The sequence below is a fragment of the Electrophorus electricus genome, chromosome 14 (genome assembly GCF_041902795.1).
Source record: "Electrophorus electricus isolate QZ-2024a chromosome 14, ASM4190279v1, whole genome shotgun sequence".
Classification (NCBI taxonomy): domain Eukaryota; kingdom Metazoa; phylum Chordata; class Actinopteri; order Gymnotiformes; family Gymnotidae; genus Electrophorus; species Electrophorus electricus.
In genome coordinates, this window is record NC_137510.1 from 16,311,014 (window position 1) to 16,331,249 (window position 20,236).

A 20,236-nucleotide genomic window follows, 5' to 3' on the forward strand; every position below is an offset into this window, starting at 1 on the left:
GGCGAAGAGGGCAGCAGCAATAGAGCATGCACCATCGCCAGTCCCACCCTGCCTTTAGAGCCTACGGCAATGCTCATATCAGTGCATCCTTCTGCTGAGTGCTGGCTAGGGGCTCGTCTACCAGGAGCCATCTGCTGATGAAAGCCGTCTGGTAGACAGAGGCAGCCAACAGGCAGACGGTGTTGCTGTCAATATGTAGACAGATAAAAGGGACGCATTCTGTAGTACTGTATATTTGAACAAAGTATATACGCTGATAGAGCAGAAGGGAGCTGTTTCACAAGACAAGCACTTTTTCCAGAAGTAAGCCTTCTTCAGTGCTACCTTCCTCTGCTCTTCAATAATCTTCTCTGGTCTTACACTATCTGGGGCATCAGCTCACTCAGTCCCTCTGGGAGGCCTCACTGCAGGATTGTCAACAAGCCAAATCTGTGTCTCAATGGGTGAGAACTTTCTGCTGACCCCTCATTATGCAGAGACACATTAGTGGAGCAGCTACTTCACTTCCCCATCAGTAATCCTCCCACTGCAGTGTTCCGATAGCCCCTGGCCTGCAAACTCAAATACAAAGTCCCAAATGCAGGCTAACTTTAACCCTTAGGCTCCTATTCCTGAGCTTCTACGGAACTAGCCTGCTGAATCTCAGCCTGCCTGATATGACACAGATGATGATCTACAGTATCTTACTGAGAATCTGCAGCACCTGTGTGATGGAAAGCTGTGAATTACAGCATGCGTAGATGCCAAATCTGACTAACCATGCACCAGCAGCACAGGCTCTTTTTCAGGCCAACAGCAGCACAGGTTCCTTACACGCTGACTTTTTTAATTGGCTCAAGCTGAGCCCTAACAATGTTCTTAAGTGACCTACTGTGATTGTTCAACCAGTCAATATGGTTGAGAAACAATATATATAAAAACAAAGTAAACGTGCATCTCTTTCCGTTAATTTAGGCATTCATGTGCTCACCAAGCATTACTTATTCAGGAGGAAAAAAACAGCACATAGCCAGCACAATTGCAGATATTTGCCTTTTTGAAGGACCCTGCTGAGGCACTGTAGTGCAGTATTTTAATTATACAGCTTGAGGCAAACATCCCTGGAATGAAAATCAATAGTGATAAATCAGCATAACAAGGCATTCAACAAGAAGCAAGTTAAAAAGAAGGCTACTCCCTCCCTGCAAGGTCTGAGGGAGAGAGAGTGCCAGAAAGGTGCATGTGCACCTGACTAAAATGTAGTTTGATTCTGTATCTCTAGCCATTTATCAAAAATTAAAAATAGGTCCAAACCACTTCCGAAGCATTTCTAGTTATATTCAGTTACATCAATGTGGACTTACCAGTGACCTCCACTTATGTCCAGAGTATTACGGAAAACAAGGCCACAGTCAGGACAAGCTCTTAACCAACTGGACCCAGGCTGCAAATAGCGCATTTGGTATTCAGTTCTGAGAAACTGCGGAACCCTTTGTAATTAGATGAATTTATGCATGAAATTCATCCCAAAAAGGTAACCTCAAATCATGTTTATAAAGACTTATTTAACAATACAAAACATTAGTATCTAAAAGCTTTCTGTAGCTGTCTGTCTGTTCTATGCAGTGATTCAGAGGTATCCTGGCACATTCCTTTCAGTTTCAGTTCATATATATCCTATTCATATGACATGAACTTCACAGCATTTCAATGAGACTAAGGTTAGGACTTCTCTTAGACTCACGCTGTTGTTGAATTACCTTTTTTTTTTTTTTGTTCACTGCTATGAGCCATGACTCAATGTCTTTTTGCAACAACTTGTGAATTTTAGATTCCAGTCAGAAGACCTGATATTATTCTATAGATTTTCCTAATGCAAACTGCAATTTATTGATCCCTCAATGATTGAAGGAAATCTTGATTTACACTTGTTAGCTGGGATGAGGTCTTGTTCCTCATATGCATTGTTGCATTTTTTCTAAACAAAATGCTGAGTATATTTATCAAAAAAGTTTTTTCTTTTATTTTGCCTACGCACAAAACACTGTTCTAGGTGTGTTATGGAACAACTAAGTATTCTTCAGCAAATGTGAATTGGCCAATTATATATATATATATATATATATATATATATATATATATATATATAAATTTTACATGTGAATATAAACATATTGAATATAAAAATGAATATGACATTGTGTAAGCCATACATGTAGAAGCCCAGAATATCCCAACAGGTACATAATTTTTTTTCACAATTGCATTCACCATGCTGTTCCTAAACTCTGTTACCAGGCTCCAGGTTACTTCTGGGGTGCCCCTGGCTCTGTTTGAGGACCTCCTGACTTCTGCCTCACCCTTAATTCTTGGATAAAGCAACAGTGGCCTGTGTGCGCTATGCCCAACTGCCACATCACATGGACAGGAACGGAAGCCCAACCTGAAGGTCTGTAAAAAGATGATAGACGGATGCCAAGCCAAACCATTGCAGAAATGACATAAATCTCACCTGGATGGTGACAGGCCATGCAGTGCAGTGGGGCAGAGGGGCTAAGGAGTTGCACCAGAACAGGAGGGCATTGGTCTCCCTTGCTCAAGACTTTAACATGGCCATGATTAACCGCCAGTCCCCAACCTGGCCGGCACTGCTCCGTCTCAATTAGAGTCACTCATCATTCTGACAGGCTCCTCGCCCACAACCTTGAGCTGAGCCCAGAATCCAGCCGCAGGCTCTTTTACCATGACTACTACCAGGCCAACCCATCGCTGCACTCTAACCACACCGTGCTGGGTGAGCCAAAGCAATTTACACAGCTCACAGCTTATTTCATTAGAACACATTCTGGTCCTACCAAAATATAGTCCAGTGCACCATTTATTTGTTTTAATGCCAGTGTGTGGGGCATTCTGAAGCTAAATTATGCATGAAGACAGAGAATCAGGCCAGTGGTATGTAGCCTCAATGTGGCCTCAGCTGTGAAGGCAAGCATGCATTGCTTTCCTAAAATAGAAAGCCTCCCAAATAGCATGCTCACCTGTCCAAATAGCATACTCACCTGTCCAAATAGCATACTCAACTGTCCATTTTAGCTCTGCTTTCTCCTTCACTTTTCTAGCAGGAAAATGGAAAAAAATAACAATATCTGAGAATCTTAAGCTGAATCACACTTGCTAGCAAAACTTTCCTCACTATCAAGACTATTTTTTCCCATTCTTTTTTCAAGCAAGATCCTCTCAGTCTGTGTTTTTGTTTAAGTTCGATGAGACTGTGTCTGGATCAATCGCCACTTCAACTCAGTGAACACAGTGAATTATTTCTTGCCCTAGCTGAAATATGGTAGCATATGGCTACATATGGCCCCTCACATCTGGCCTCAGTATTTCAGCTGCAGCCCTAGATAAAGCCCCCAAAAACAAACCCACTGGAAAAGCCATTACTTGGTACAGGATGGTCTCTGTTAGTGTACCTTTACAGTCTTTACCCTCTAACCCTAACCCTCTCTTTGTCATTCTGGAAAGTTACTAATTCTTGTGATCTATGTTATCTGAAGGTTTTGTGGTATCTTATGGGAATTCATTACAAGAGGCTGAAGAAAAGGGACTAGCAAAATCTCCCTTTAGAAAGAATCTCCTTCTGAGAGGGCCTTCCAATATTTTGGGACATTCTGCCATAGGACGCTCTCACCCTTGTCTGATTCACTGACCACTGTCCAACACAAAAACAACACATTAAGCAATTCAGGTCAAGCAAATTCACTATGATATACCTATAGCCAATTTGTGACACAAATGCATCTTTTGACAAACAATGAATACATTCTGCCTGTTGCCATTTAAAGAACTAAAATAAAGCAAATATATACAGAGGACACAAAAGTGATACAGGGAATATTAAGTATTTTCATTCTCATTTTTCCTAGTTTAACTCTGCAGAGAACCTGGATAATGACTGGAAGAATGATGTACATCCATCACAGTAATCCTGTGTTTTCCATTTGATAAATAGACAGATAATGAATAGACAATAAATAGACAATGTCAGATGAATAGACAATAAATCTACTCAGCATCATCCTGCCTACAAATTGCCTTATTGTGACACCATCACACTGCCTTCATACATCAGAGTAATTGATAAAACATATTTGGTGAACGCTTCTTAGGGAAAACAGACATTTAAATGTGTTCCTCTCTCTTTTTGAATAGCCTTCATCTGTTTCTTTAGAGAGAACAGATAACAAAGCCTCCAGCCCAATGTGTGATAGGGTGAGACTTCCTCCTTCTTACTGCAACTGTAGCAGGAGCTTTTTAAGAAGAGTGGGGACTCCTCCTGCCTCTCAGTTTCAACTCCCCCCTGCCATGACCATAGCCAGCAACTCAGGTGTGGAGGGAGAAGCTGATGTCTGGCTTTGCACTAGATAAGGAGCTGTATAATATTGGAGCAGGAAATAACTTGGGCAGATGATTAGATGCAGGTTTCATTTTCCAGTGGAGCCCAACTCTCATACATATTCCATTAGAAAAGTGTGGGTTTATGCAAAAAAATGCGAAAATTTGATTTATAGATTTTTTTCCCCCAGTTTGCTTGAGCACAATATTGAGTTACTTTTGTGCCGACAGCAAAGTAAAATAATTGGGTCACCAAAATCCCCTATCTAGCATACTGAAATGAAGCCCTACAGCACTTACAATCTGCTAACATTGGCTAATATTGCTGTTCCTGTGTTATGTTACCGACAGCCTGAATTCCAACATGTTTCTAATAATGTACACGATTACATTTGTTTGTTCCATGGGGTATTATATGTGGGCTCTTCAGTCATGTAAGATGACTAGTGCTGAGGGATTTTTTGCTCATTTAAAAAAAAAAAAATACAAAGAGTCTTTCACTTGGTTGTTTTTGTCAGTCATGAATAATGCATACAATGTTTCAAATTAAATAGAGTCCTGTTCTAAGAATATGTTTTAAAAATGGCTCTTTCAATCTTATTCCTTTCTTTTAGCTCTGTTCTTAAGAAAGAGACACTCTGTTTTCCTGAGGGTGCACTAGAAAAAAAGTATTGCATAGCAAAGCAGAGGGAAAACCTATGATGTGGTTCGGGTTTGACTTTTCCAGAAATATCTTGTGCCATCATTGGACAGGGGTCTCAGAAAACACAATAGAAAGGAGGGCAGGACAAGACGTTCGACAAGCTTGAGTAGCCGCTAGTTGAAAAAGAGATGTTGGCAGGGTTTCTTCACCCTGCCAGTTTACTATCCCTGATCAGAAAGAGACATGCTATGCCTGCACGTGACTATAATAAAACGTGGTGGCAAGATAATGGAAAATGAATGGCCTGTTCCAATTATTCTCTATGGTCCATTCTGCTGGTAGGAAAGTCCATCTCCTGTTGATATCTGTGTCCTACACCCATTGGTGCTGCTGACCCTAAAGGCAATCTACATTTAATGAAAGACAACACTTTTTCCTTCCTATTACAGAATGATTGTACAAAGTGGCAGGCAGGCACTGAACCTCCTCTTCTTAATCATCTATTTGACTGTATTTATTAAGTTATTATTCCAAATTATGAGATAAAATGGTGCAATTTTCAAAGGGTTTATGGGAGGGTGTGAATGGAAATGGACATATCAAGAAATTTTCACCACCGCTATAAACACACACATTCACACACCCCCACCCCCTGTCTTCCTCTGTTTGTCCAAGGCCTTTTTCTCTCTGGCTCAAAATCTGTTTGCCTGCCTTCTGGATCATGAGGTGCAGAGGGAACATCAATCACAGCAACGCATGACATAAACAGACTCGGCTTTGAAAATCACACAGTGAGACAGAAAGTCTGCTCATGTTTCACTCCATATTACAGTCAACTGCCTATCATAATGGAAAGAGAGTATTAAACCTGTGAGGATGTTACTCTGCTGCTACCACAATTCTAGTCCACAATATTTAGGCTCCATATAAATGCACACACACAAACAATTACATCTTTGTACACAGTATGTGTTTGTACATATTCAGACACATTTTTGGTGCATAAGCGGGCTGAGAGGATCCACTACCCCCCTTGTCATAATTTGTACAAACACAATGAATTCTCCCAATATTTGCTCTTCCCCAGCCCTGCCAGCTCCATGGGATGTCCAGTCCTCCTATTAATCCACCAACTCTTTTCGCTGCCTTAGAGGAACTTCCATGAAGCACTCATTCACCTGCTACACCCAAGACTACATCATGCCAAGCTTTTGTCCATCACAATGCACCACCCACAGCATGGGAAGCACTAGCCATCCCCTCTAGACACAACACGATGTCTGTCACAGGAGCCATTCATGCCTCTGCTGGATAACACCAGACACAATTCCAGTTGCTCCCCATACAGCAAGGGGCTGGGAACACAGTTCTGTAATCGCCCAACCTGGTAGGAAAAAAAGTCTTCGGAACTGTAGCTTCCTTAAATGCGCTAAACTGCTCAGCCAAATGTGATCATTACCAAGGATGCAAAGTGGTAATGCATGCTCAAATTAAGTCAGTCTTAACATGTTGGAGCACTGCCGATGATCCCTGAAGCATAATAGCGCTTCCTGTGCATAAGGCTTAAAGCCTACAAATTGCCAGCAATGTTTAGTCTAGCAAAGCCTTTAGCGGGTCCGAGTTTCATATTGACTTTCTAAATATATTTCATAGCCTCAGAACATTCCTGAGACAGCAGAGTTTTGAAGACGCAGGATTTCATAAGAGTGCAGATGTAATCAAAGCAGAGGAAGAGCAGCTGAAATGTGCAGAATTGCTCTGCTGTGCATGGATACAGGGTCTTCTCCACAGCCACGCATTACGGTTTTAATATGGGTGTACCAATAATCAAAAGAAATAAAAAAGGTATGTGGTCAGATCAGATGCTGGTTAGTGAAGCAGAGTGTGAAGAATATGGTTGGAGTGTGTGGGGGTGGGGGTGGGAGAGGAATGCAGGCAGGAGTAGCATTGGAGAAAAAGCCTTTGAACTGGTGAGCCAGTTAAGCCTTCCGCCCAAGACACAGAAGAGCCACTCTCACAGCTGCATCCCACGGCTGCAAATGGTTGTGTGTGTGTGTGTGGGGTGTGTGTGTGTGTGTGTGTGTGTGTGTATTCATCTATGTATGAATCTCTATCATGGTTCTCTTTATTCTCCCACATCACATTCACAAAGCTGCTTCAAAAATTCTCTGTAATACGTGGGAGTACTTTTAAGCACCCTTTAGTTCACTTTGAAGTGTTCAATGCCATGTCTCACAGTGGCAGGATTTGGGGGGGGGGGGGGGGGTTGACCCGATTAAATCCTTTAGAAAATAACACAGAGCGCTTCTAATTAATTGTCTGGCTTGTTTGGCCAATAAATCTGTTGTTATCTTCCCCTCTAATCTCAACAAAATATAGCAAAACAGCTCCCACCCCTCCAAATGTAAAACACAGCAGGCATCTGGTAATGAAACTCAAGAAATGTGGCTGTGTTTCTGCTTTTGCTTCTTCTCAGCTAATTCAATGAAATCCAAGAGACTAGCATATTTCATTAGAGCAGCAAGGCGGTGGGAAATTGGAGCTTAATTGGGCTTAATCTGAGAGATGCTGCTGTCTGCAGGCCCTGGCACATCATGTCCCTTAAGAAGGATGCTGTCGGAAATGTGGTGCTGGGTCTCTGGCCTCTATGGTCTGCTTGGAGAGCAGGGAGTGGAAATGCTAGGCCACAGACACATAGCGACCCTGGGAACATCTCTAACGAGGATTTGGGCTGGTTGGACATGGTGAGTACTGACCCAGGGACAGGCCGGGGGCATGGATGGTGGAGACATGGGAGAGAGGTGAGGGGGGAGGTTGAAATGGCCAGGCCTGACTGAAGCAAGTCTAGTGAGGGGCAAAATAGCCAGGGGTCCTGGGTGTTAGCAAAGCGGAATGAGTCATGTTGAAGACTGAAAATAGAGCAACAAGAGAGTGTCATGTCCTGTCAACATCTACTGAGAAACAGGGACAAAGAGAGAGAGAAAGACAGATAGGGAGAGAGAAACAGACAGAATCTCTTCTTTCTAGACAGTCCAGAGGGACAAACAGATGATACTGAGAAGAATGTGGCATCAGCCATCCTGTGCTCAGATATTGGCCAGCATGAGCACTAACCGCAAAACCATTCCATGGCTAACAATCCAAAACACGCGCACACATCTAATGAAGGAATAAAAGGGACAAAACCAGGACATACCAGAAGCTCCCTGTTAAAGCACCACACTCCAGTGACATCAAAATTTCAGCAAATTTTTCAGGAGGGGTCAGGGAGAGGATTCTCCTAAAGTGCACAGATATAAGGTCTCATTTAGCCCTGTCTTTGCATGAGCAGCAGCACTAAGTGCCTTTCTAGGCTGCAGCTCCCAACGAGGTGATGAAGAGCCGGCTGCTCTTTCATCTCAGTGGCTGCCAATGGCATTGTCAGAAAATTGATGGCATTTCCATCATAGCCTGCTGAATGGAATTGCTCAACGGTGTCAAAGTGGCTCGTGTGTGTGCTGCGGTGTGTGTTTGTGTGCCTTTTGTGTACATGAATGCCTGTGCAGCACATGTTGTTTTGGCCATGTGTGTGTGTAGGCAGAAAACTGCCATCTTAACAAGTGTAAATAATGCTGCATTGTGGTACCAATCATAAGCAAAATGTTTATTTTCATTTTTGGATTTTTGTAGTTCATTTAAAAAATTGTACCCTGCAGGAAGATAATTTTACTTATTTTGAGGATTTATTCCAAACATAATGTGTTTTTTGTGAGTGTTTTTTATTGCAATTATGTTTTAAACTGTGCAACTCATTAGGCTGGGTGTACGCTCTCTGTGTTAACATTTTTGCAGCTATGCGCATTCCATTATCCACACGGTTCACGCCGGCCCCTTGTAGCATCACTGCTTCTGCCTAAGTAGATGGCTTCACATAGCTCCTACTAGAGAATCCCCAGCTTGTAGTAGCAGTCTAGGGCTGTTTGATTTAGTATCCACTGGGCGGCCAGCTTTTTAACTCTCCCTCAAACAACGCATACAGACAAGGCCAATGCTGATGGCTGGCACCACACTGTAGCTGTGGTCTTAGGCAAGTTTAAAGCTCTGTTTAAAGTTTTCAGAAGTTAAAAGTTTTCTGAAGGGTTTTTTTTCTTTTTTCTTTTTTTCCATTTACAAGTCTGGGAGAGACTTCAGATGGATCCATGCTCTATCTTATCCACAAACAAATCTCAAAAGATGCTTTGGTCTTTGCAAAGACTTTGCAACAAATGAAATTTTGCCTTCTGTATCATTACAATCCAAGCATTTGTGTAGTGACATTACACAACACCAACCAAACACTGGTCATGAGTAATATCTCCATAATAGTTAAGCATTTAAGACACACATGTACATGCACACATGTACATGTGTGTAAAACAATACTTAAATCAGAAGGGCAGTGGGTCATTTTCATTTTCACCATGTTCCATATGTTACTTCCACAGTGCCCCACTGACTCAGTGCTGTTGCTTGGCTGAGCTGAGGTGCCTCTCACTGAACAGCACATACCACCTCTCTTCATTATTACTCCGTCTTTTGGCACACAGGCATCCTGGACTCTTTCACACTTTTGTTCTTCCTACAAATCATCACTGGTACCATATTACAACTGCCCCTCTCTCAGGATCTGTCTTACTTACTTTCTCACTTCCTCTCTACTACTCATTCTCTTCTTTCATCTTTGACTTTCTTTTTGTTTCTTTCCTTTCTTATTCTGATGAACGTCTTCTACCACTCCCGCAATTATGCTATGAATTGGTTGTTTCAGTTGGATAAGGGCATGGAGGGGAAAGGGTGAGCTGACTTTATCTGGGGACTACTGAGTGCTGGATTGTCAGAACCTTGTGGAGCGAAGGCCAATTACAGAAGCAGCTCTACTCACCTGCTCACAAGTTCGTTGAGGATATTCCCCACTCACCTCACTTCTCTCTCTAGCCCAAGCCCACCAATCACAGCCCTTTAGACACTTTCATGACAGGCTGCCTTTGTACTTTAAAAACTACACAGGGAAAGTGCAGATGTGTAGAGGAGCTACACAAATAACGAAATGGAAATAGGAACCTTCAATGCCTAGTCCCAGTCCCAAAGTTTTGTCAGATATACAGATAAATGAGTGTAAGTTTGATATGTATACTTAGTAAATTAAGTTGTATCCAAGTTTTCCTTGCCTTTTTTTGTTGATCATCCAACACCCCCGCCGCTGATCCATCACTGCTCTAGCTATGCTGTCCCTGCTGCTGCACCAGCTCCTCTGCAGAAAGGCTTTGTCAGGCCTTTGAGAATACCTAGGTATACCCAAAATAGCTTCCCAAATTCATTTGTGCTGAGGTGCAAGCAGGGTTGGCCTTATTGAACAGCCTTAATAAAAATATAGCAGGAGTAATAGTAGGGTATAATAGACTTTGATTGCTCTTTAATGGCTAATTAAAAGTTTTATTTACACAGGTAAAATTAATCATGCATGGTAATAGGCAGGGATAGAGTTAAGACATCCACGAGCAGCCTTTTTTTTTTTTTTTAGGCTGCTGCACTTTGCAAAAGATTGTGAACAAATTCACTGCACAGCTAATTACTGACAGTATATTATTAAGCCCCTTAATTAGATCCTATGCATACCCTATATAAAAGAATCCTCTCAAAACACTTCAGGCTTTAACATGAGTATGACATACTCCCCTTTTACGCAGCAAGCTGCCTGTGGCAGACATGAGAGTAAGTGGATTTTAGCGTCTGCCAGATGCAGAGGAAGCAGAACAAACTGCAGGTGGTCAGGCACATGGGAGACAGGGCCCGCTCAAAGGAGACCAGAATGAGCGTGGCCAAGCAATTAGGAGCGAAATAAAGCGTTTGTAAACAGGGAGGGCAGTGTTAATTATACCTGTATGGCCCCTCTATTCACCTAAGGTGCGCTGTGTAACACTGGCTGGTGCATACAGCCAAAAGTCTTCCTCCCAGGCATAATACATTCCTTGCTGTGATTAAATTCAAATCGCCATCCAACTGCGGACAGGTTTTCTACTTGCATCAGCCCTACTGCATCCATTATATCAGTTAGCATGATTATATGTAAATGACCATGCCTAGCAGCCGTCTACATATCAATTACGAAGATGACGAGCCACGTCAGACATGGGCCACTATGGTAATTCCTTGGCAAATATATTGCACCTGAGGAGAGGAGTGTGAAGGCAAGCAAGACTCCCTTTCTGAGAGTTGAAAGGAGAACCTCACTGGTTCTTGATCCTTTTCTATCCCCTGATCATCACAACTTTATTCTGGGCCCAAACCATCTTCAGCTGAGCATTCTAGAACAGTGGCATTATAAAAACATAACTGAGTGCATTTTTCATTTAAATAGCAATTTTCTGCATCGTTTTTTTTTCCTTAAGCAATTTATACTTTGCCATTTTTTGCTAGCATTTTATAGCTTTTATAGCAGTTTATAACTACTCTGAGCAGTCTTTTCCCTTCAAGCTTGGGTCATCTTGTATCTTAGCTGTTCTAAGGATTGCATTCATCTGGAGGAAGATCTCAGATGTTGTTCCTGGGATCTGTTGAAGCCATTCTCCCATTTTGAGTCACAGCACATAGTGCTCCGATTACTACTGGAACCACTACTGCCATCACCTTACACATCTTTTCTCAAGTGCTTCATATTCCTTGGGATTGCAATATCCATCACTACAGCTCTCTTTTGTATATCCGCGACTACTATGTCCGATCTCACAGGATCTTAGCATGGTCATTCTCCCTCACCTTTGGGGGTGTATCCCACGCTGACCTTGGAACTCCAAGCCCATAGTCGGCACAGATGTTTCTGTTTATTATGCCAGCCACTTTGTTATGGTGTTCCATGTAAACTCTGCCTGCTAGTATCCAACTATTATGTGCTGGATTGTCTCAGGGGCACCTTTGCACAGACTGCATCTGGGGTCCTGCCTAGTGTGGTAGAGCCTTTCTAGCCATTGGTTGGATTTCTTCATATCAGCCACATCCACTATTTGCTGGTGGCACATAGCCCATGATGGTTCCTGCTCCTCCTTATTCCCATCCTCATTGGGTTTCTGCTGTCTGAGGTTCTCACTAAGCACTTCATCACTTGGGGCCATCATCCTGGTGTACTCCTGGATCTTGGATGTTTCATCCTGGATAGTGGCTCTGACACTCCCCTCCTTCCACTTCCAGTGTACAATCTCAGAGTTACTGGATTTGGCATGAAACTCTCTGTGCACTGTCAGATATTTCCTCATCTTGGTGTCAGTGGCTTCTATCTCCTCCTTAGGAGAGGTTATTATTAGTCTGGTGACTGGTTGAGCATAGGTGTTGATAGCCTGGATCTTGTTTTTCCCCATTCAGCTGACTTCTTAGGACTTACTCTTGCCTTGGGTATTTGGCTGTAGCTGCTTTCATTGTGGCCTCCCCATGATTCCCATTTGCCTATGGGATTCCAAGGTACTTGTAGGTGCCCACCACATCTATTATGTTAACATCTGACATACAATCCCCTCAGTTCTAGAGAGCTTCCCTCTCCTTGTAACCATCCGACCACACTTATCCAGTCCAAATGCCATTCCAATGTTCCAATTCCTATAGTTCCCACATTTGTTTCAGTAGCCAACTTTTCATCAGATTGCCCTGATTGCATCAGATATGGACCTTGCTGACCTGGGTAACGTCTACACCAGTGTGATGCTACCCACCTACCTTATTGTTAGTGAGGTAGGCCTGTAGCATATATATATATATATATATATATATATATATATATATATATATATATATATATATATATATATATATATATATATATATATAATCTGGTCATAAAGGAATTGAAAACAGCTGTCCAGCTGCTGTATGATTTGCTTTCCAAGAGCTGAACCTAAAAGCACAGATAAGTGGTATGGTGGTGGAGAGAGCCAGGCTGATGGATGAGACTGGACTACTGCATTTGCTTTTACCTTCATTACTCATTATGGCCCTGAACACTTCTTGCACTGCATTCTTAAATGAGCGGATGGAAGTAGATTTAGAGATAATGAGACAGTTTAATTTGACTTCCCTCTGTGGACCATTTGGTGGTGTTTTTCCCCACAGCCCCTAGCTCCAACCAAACTAGTTGAGAGGACAAAATGAACACACACACACACACACACACACACACATGCACACACACACACAAAAACACAACTGTCTTAGAGCTCTGTGTTTACCATACGTGTGTGTTGAGAAACAGACTGAGCGTGCCTTTAGACTACCTCTATGTGGCGTCTGAGGGCTGGGCTCTGAACAGATGAGGTTGCAGCAGCCCTGGAACGAACTGCTCCACCTTTGATTTAAAATCACAGCTTTGGAGTTCTAAAGCAACATCACTTCCACTGGTGAAACGCCGCCTAGTCAGCAGCTTTCAGAACAGATGCCCTCATTTCACCGGCAACTAAAACAGAGCAATTGCGGAGCGCCACCTCTCCTCTTCGAAATTTTAATAAATCCAAAGTAGTTTCAAAGGGTTCTGCGAGGATTTAAGAGTGCATGACCACCACTAGTGCCAGCTGCAATACACAAAAAATCATACAATTATTAGAGGAGTTAAAAACTAATTGCCATGGTATGGCAGTGAGCACGCTTCTGTGGTCTCATTACACAAGACATCTCATGTTTCATTACACAAGATGTGGATGAAATTTGCTTACGTTATATCCGTGCAGTGTAAGCTTCAAATTGAACATCTAGTGTCTGCTGTTTCGCTTCATGCTGTCACAGAAGATTCCACGTCACAGACACAGTCCAGCATTTGTGGGCTAATCTGTGTCACGCAGTTAGGTCCAGCATCTGTCGACTTGTGAGGCTGGAGACTCTTAAACACTGCACATCACTCTGTGATAGCTTTACAAGCTACTCTGCATCACTGTGAGAGTTCTTAAGTGGAAGGGTGGAGGGGTGGAGAGAAATGGTGGGGGTGGAGAGAGAGAGTGGGAAGGAAAAAAACACATTGGGGGTATCCAAAGTTCCCTACTTCATGGAGCAGCTAAGCTAGCATGACAACACAAACACAGGCTGTAGCCATTTTGCCTGCGGATAAAGCTCAGCACCAAAGCAAAGTCGTAAACACACACTCCAATCCTTTCATCTACCACACCCCCTTCCCTTGCCTCCACTTCTTCCCGTTAGATGGGCCATCAAAGACAACCCGTGTGGCTGTGTTGACTTACCAAGGTCAAGGTGACTCAGCCAGGCTGTTCGAGGACAGGTGCTAAGTGTGCTGCTCCACTCACAATTACCTTGTTAAACAGGAAACCTCACTCATAAAGGTCTTTCCTATTGCTGGCCCAAAGGGACATTAATTACACACGGCTGCTGCTGGAGGGGTTGGCATTAGCAAAGCAGCCGCCTGCCACCCCTTCTGTCCCGCTTAATGTCACATCTCTGCGGGGCGGTTTCTGTTTTAACTTCTATCAGTGGAGGCATCCCTACATAAGAAGTCTTAGTCATAATCAGGTTAAGACAATGAACTGAGCCTAAGTGAGGCATCAGAAGCAGCCGTCCTTCTTCCACACTCACTACAGTAGCACTTTGAATGGCAAGACACCAGAACTATGCCACTACACAACATTTCACACTTTTATCATCTTTACAAACTTCTGACAATAAAGTATTCATCACTATATTTTTATACAAAGTACAAGGAACTTAGGTGATAGCATTATTACCTTTCAGTTCACAATCTCATAATAATATAACTACAATCAGTCAGTCATGCTATGATAATTTTGTGTTAATTAGATTTTAATTACTTATTAGGAAGTGAGGAAAGGGCTCCTAGGACAAAAGTTAAAAGCCACTGTGTCTCAGACAGTGAATCATATGTAACCATTAAAATGTAGAGGGACTATAGCTGCTAGCAGAAAAAATTATTTGTGCTCATTTTGAGAGTTTACTCTATCTATTAACAAATCTAGCATCAACATATAACTTAATACCTGATCACAGCACAGGGATGGAAATGTGAGTGGCCATTTTAGTTCTAAGTTATGAGGGATCCTCTACTCAGTTCTAAGGCATACAGCACTGATAAACAACATGGTTTACTTCTGCAAGTTCTGCAAATATCATCTTTAAAATCCAATAAAAAAAATTACCAAAATTGTAGTCTTTTTACAACCACTGATACAGAGTTTTATTGCCTTTCAGTAGATCTGGAAAGACTCTTATATTATCTTGCTGCTCATTTATTTGAAGCACTGTGCACTACATAAATACAAAATCCTGCAATCGAGCACTTGGCCAACCTTAGCCTGTTACTTTATGCTTGCTGCGTTCTATTAGATTTGGATCTGGTCCGGCCAGCTGGATTTACACAGCCATTTATTTTCTCATTTCACCCTGCGTCCCTGTGGCACCCCCAAAATTTACAAACACATCAGTTTTTATCTCCCCAAGTCCCTCGCAGGACAAATAAGGCAGCTGTATATTCCAGTCCTTCTCAGGGAAAAAAGCAATGTGTACCCTGTACAGCCAGGTAAATCTCAAAACAGCAGCCTCAGAACAGTGATCTTCAAACTTTTCACCCACTGTTTACATTGTTTTCTAGGCACAGCACGCTTACGTGGCCACAACAGCACGCTTACTGTACCTAATTCTGGACCCACGATACTATGCTCTCTCGTATTGAAACACCATAAGTATATATCCAGACAGTCTTTACTAGCCTGAGAAAAAGGGAGCCAGCACTGGAATTCACCTGGAAACATATAGTTTACTTGATCACAATACTGGACAGGCTTTGATCTTACACATGCTTTGATGAAGGAGTTCTGTGCTCTGTAATTTAAATCAGTGATAAGAGTTTTTTGGGGGGAAGGCCACTGTCAAGCACACATTCACATTCATTATGGAGAAGAGATGGATGACTCAAGACATCGAAGGCACTATAGACAGAAACTAAGTTTACCAAAGATCAGATGAAAAGATCAAAGAGAGGAGGAGACACACTGTTTTAACTCGATTTCTGCGACATGTGATGGGGAACATATGATGAATGAACTCTTAGTGGGAGTGGAGTGTACTGCCGTAGCTGTGATCTAGGATGGGGTGACTTGGCTGAATTCCCACTCATCGCCTGCAGTCTGCCTCCATCGCCACTCTTAAGGGTTTACAAAAGCTAAGGATCCACCAGGGGAGGCATGTAGTAAATGTTCTCGGTCTGAGAAAGGGAACCTTTCCCTGAAGAAGCCTACAGTTCTTGGCCTGTTACACTGGTACCCATTCACCTGCACAAAGAACACATAAATCTATGGCCTCTCAAAACTCTCGAACTTTTTTCCACCAAAATTGCTTCTGAATTTGTGTGTTTACATGGTATGCTGAATACTAAATGAATTGCTACACCAGAACATGAGGCTATCTGCTTCCTTAAATTCATCACCAGAGGATTTTTTATTGTCTAGATGGGTTTAATCATTTCCCTGAATTGTCTTCTTTTTGACGAAGCACAAATGAACAGGATGTGTAATTATGGAGCTTGTAGAACAATCACTTCATATAATGAAGCCTTATCTGGCTGTACTGCACAGGGCTATGTCAATCCATTTGTTATAGAAATTTGAAGTTAAATCCTCTCTGGTTAAAAAGCACCCTCACATTTCTGGCTCTTTCTCCTGACCCCAGCAGTATAGCAGTTCAAATGGAGCAGGTGTTAACTCCCTCAGTTTTTTTTTTAAATCATCACCTCACCTTTTTTTTAAGCCTGAACATAATGGGAACACCTGGGTTATTCAAAATAACTGCACAGTACTGCAAATTGCATTGCAGATGATTGAGAAGATTGAGACTGAGAAAGGCAGAGACTGAGACGTACACCATGGGCTAGAGGAAGACAGTACTGGACCATGTAGGGAATCTCGCTGCGCCATATAATGACCCTGCAGCTCCTCCAGCCGTGCTGTGCGCCATCCTTCCCCCATCTAGGACTTTTGGGCTCTCTTACGCAGGAGATGAATGAGGCTGCGGTGCTGGCAGGCAGCTAATGTACCGCCGGGGCTCACAGCTGCTGCTCAGAGAGGGTCAGGTGATAAAAACCTGCAGATCTCATGGCAGCTGTGCATGCCTTGCTGTCTCTGACAGAGGACATAAGTAATAAGACAACATGGCCAGGGAATCGAATGACTTTGGCACTAATAGCAGGGGGAATCTCTATATGCATGAAGAGATTAGCTCAGTGATCAGGAGTCAACCCTGAGGCCTGTTTCTTGCAGAGCATGTCCAATTAGGTTCAGTCTTTTACTCTTTCAGATTCAACAATCTCTTTTGCCTAAGAAAGAAGTCTTTTTATGAGTGACACAGCAATTCCACTCACAGGATGAAGTGGTGCTCACTTCATTTCATATTAAACTTCAGTGCAATCTACCTGGATGCAACTGAAATTTGACAGGAGACAAACAAACAGGGCTGCAAAATAAATTCCGCAGGCAAGCCTCTAATGTGAACAGGCTGAACAGGCTGGGCTCAGGTGTGGCTTAGCATCCTCTGGCCTGTACCGACTGTAGAGGTCTTCTACGCCACGGCCAGCAGAACCTATGACCAATAAGAGGCATCGCTGCATCTTATTTTTTGTTCCACCTGAGGGATGGTCCTATATCTAACACATTATTCATCTCATCTCATCACAGACACATACACACACACACACACACACACACACACACACACACACACACACACAGCAATGTCCTCTCGGGAACATCCTCAGTGCTCTGATTAACTTTGAGCCCCAGCTCTCTAGACAGACTCATTCATGGGAACCTCATTCATTTAGGAGGGAAAACTAAACAGAGGAACCCTAACCCTATCCAATTCTCCCCGTTGCCTCTGCCACTCTCACTCCCTTCCTCACTTCAGATAGCAAATCTTAATTTTTCTCCAGAAACACTGGCTTCAGCTATGGCAGCAAAGTTTGCTTATCTTCACAGTAGCCCAAACTGGGCAGTTTAAACACTCCCACTGTAAATAGTTTTATCAGCTAAATGCAAGTTATCCACAATCACCTGCTGTTCCACTCTCAGGATGATGGCAGAACTCCTGATTCTGTTTTAAGGCGGCAATATGTGAAAAAGGCAGTGTGAATGTGCCAGAAATCAACAACAACAAAAATCTCCCTACAAAGCCGTGAATTCAACACACTTCGACCAAACCCAGCCCAGACCAGGAAGTACAGACAGCCCTGTTCCATTGTGTGAAGTAATTAATGTGGCAAAAGACATTCAGATTAGAGCACCACAAAAATAACAACAGGGCAATATTATGCTTGATTGTATCATATGCCCTGACTGAGTATGGGAAAACATAGAACATACACTCTGAGAAGAGCAAACTTGATGGGCAGTAGGCTCTAATTAAACCCAAAGGGAAAGATCTTAATTATTGCCCAGGTTTCATCACTATGGGGTGTAGCGTGTGGGAACAGCATGCATCACCATGGGGTATGGAGAACTGGCTCCTGCTCAGACCATGGTCACTGCATGGGACTTAGTCAATTCAGAATGGCATCAGCACAGTGGGAAATAAATGAGCTCTGGACATCAGCAGTCCCACATGTTCCTAATCACCAGGCTCTATTTAAAAAGAGCTAGCCTTTCAGCCTTTGTTACTACTGCCTGCTATTCCCTTCACTAGTAATTGACCTTTTGGCTAATGTTTTGATTCGCAGCTCCCCAAAGACATGCTCTTTTTGAGTTTTGCCATTTCTCTCAACAAGTTATGACTATCTTCCCAGTAACTATTTACTATTTACTCTAGCTCATTCTGTTTTTTCTTTTCATGCTATTTGTCAATAAGAGCAAATCTAGGCAGATTGCACAGATCTTACCACGTATCCTTCAGGGTGAATATCGTTCTAACGCCTAACTCACCAATCAATAGTTCAATTTGTCAAGCGAAAGGCCATTTTTGTAATCACTCCTGTCTGACACTGGACTCTGACAAGCACAGGCAGTTGGAGAGGGGCCCATAATGAGCATTAGTTTGATAATAGCTCTATAGATCTTTCCCAGGGACAGTGTGTGTGTCTGTGTGCATGAGTGTGTGTGTCTGTGTGTTGGAGTGAATGCAGTTTTCAACACATTTCCATACCTCGTTGGCTTTACAGGTTTGGTGAACATGTGCCTCAGCCCCAGAGCAGGGACGTGCACACAGGACATGCAGGAAGGCTGCATGATTACGGCTGATGAATTATGCACAACAGAGCATCTCAAGGTTGATTTGTGTGACATTGTACATTCCTGATGAGCTGCCTGTGCTCATGTGTGAGGAATCCCATTCATTTCCACAACAGCCCCACCAAGGAGCCTTGGAAGGTGCCTGCGTGTTCCCAGATTCTCCCACTTTGTTGGGAAATAAAACCAATACATGCCAACAATAACAACAGTACAACCACTACAAACACACACACACAAACACACACACACACACACACACACACACACACACACACAGAGTCTGCTAATAAAGACTATAAACAGTGACTTGCACTTTTAAGTGTGAGCTGACAGTAGCCAGTAGTCTATGTTCTACAATCCAAAGAAAAGCTGGAGAAGAAACAGTCTGAGAATGGTGCGATGCAAGAGCAGAGAAACCCTGCTCTTACGTCTCCCGCCAGAGACAGTCGTGGGCCCAGGGTCGGCCCGCTCAAAATGGAGTCATGCGGTGAGAAATAGTTTGTGAGCAGTGTGAAATAGCCTGGTGGGATGAGAGCAGACCCAGATGGAGGCTGGGTAGGCTTACCACGCAGAAGATCAGAGGTGCTGAGAGGAGAGGCGTGGGCGCGGAACAGTTGCCAATCAAAATCATCCTCCTCTCCCTGGCTGAACTCACACAGGCTGGGGTCAGTGTCCTCATCAAACGTACAGCCTGCTGCTGCAGGGAGAGAGAGAGGGAGGGAGAAAAAGAGAGAGAAAGAGACAGAGCATCAGTCTCTACTGGAGTGGCCCCAAAGTCTCATTAAAAAAGAATGTAAAAACTAGCCTATTACTGTGTTTTCTATCTAATGCGATCCAACTTTTTATTCATGAGATCAGCTAAGACAAACTTCCTGGGCCAGAGTAATTCATTTGTGGTTCACTTTACCTGCAGGTTTTGGCTTTAAATGTGCATTCTAACATAAGGGACTCTGCAGGCCCTGTGGGAATCTTGCCTTACTGCAGGTGAGAG

The 20,236-nt window shown here is 43.0% G+C and overlaps 1 protein-coding gene across 12 annotated transcripts in view; it reads right to left on the bottom strand.

The window, feature by feature from the left end:
* The window catches only part of ptprub (protein tyrosine phosphatase receptor type Ub), a 137,332-nt gene that overhangs the window by 76,365 nt on the left and 40,731 nt on the right, over positions 1 to 20,236 (bottom strand). For 9 of the 12 annotated variants that reach the window (XM_035530546.2, XM_035530547.2, XM_081695830.1 and 6 more), the window contains exon 2: positions 19,811 to 19,942. In XM_035530546.2, coding sequence (XP_035386439.1) covers positions 19,811 to 19,942 — 132 coding nt within the window. The remainder of the gene's footprint in view (positions 1 to 19,810; positions 19,943 to 20,236) is intronic. The other 3 variants (XM_035530549.2, XM_035530545.2, XM_035530554.2) reach the window with 1 other exon arrangement.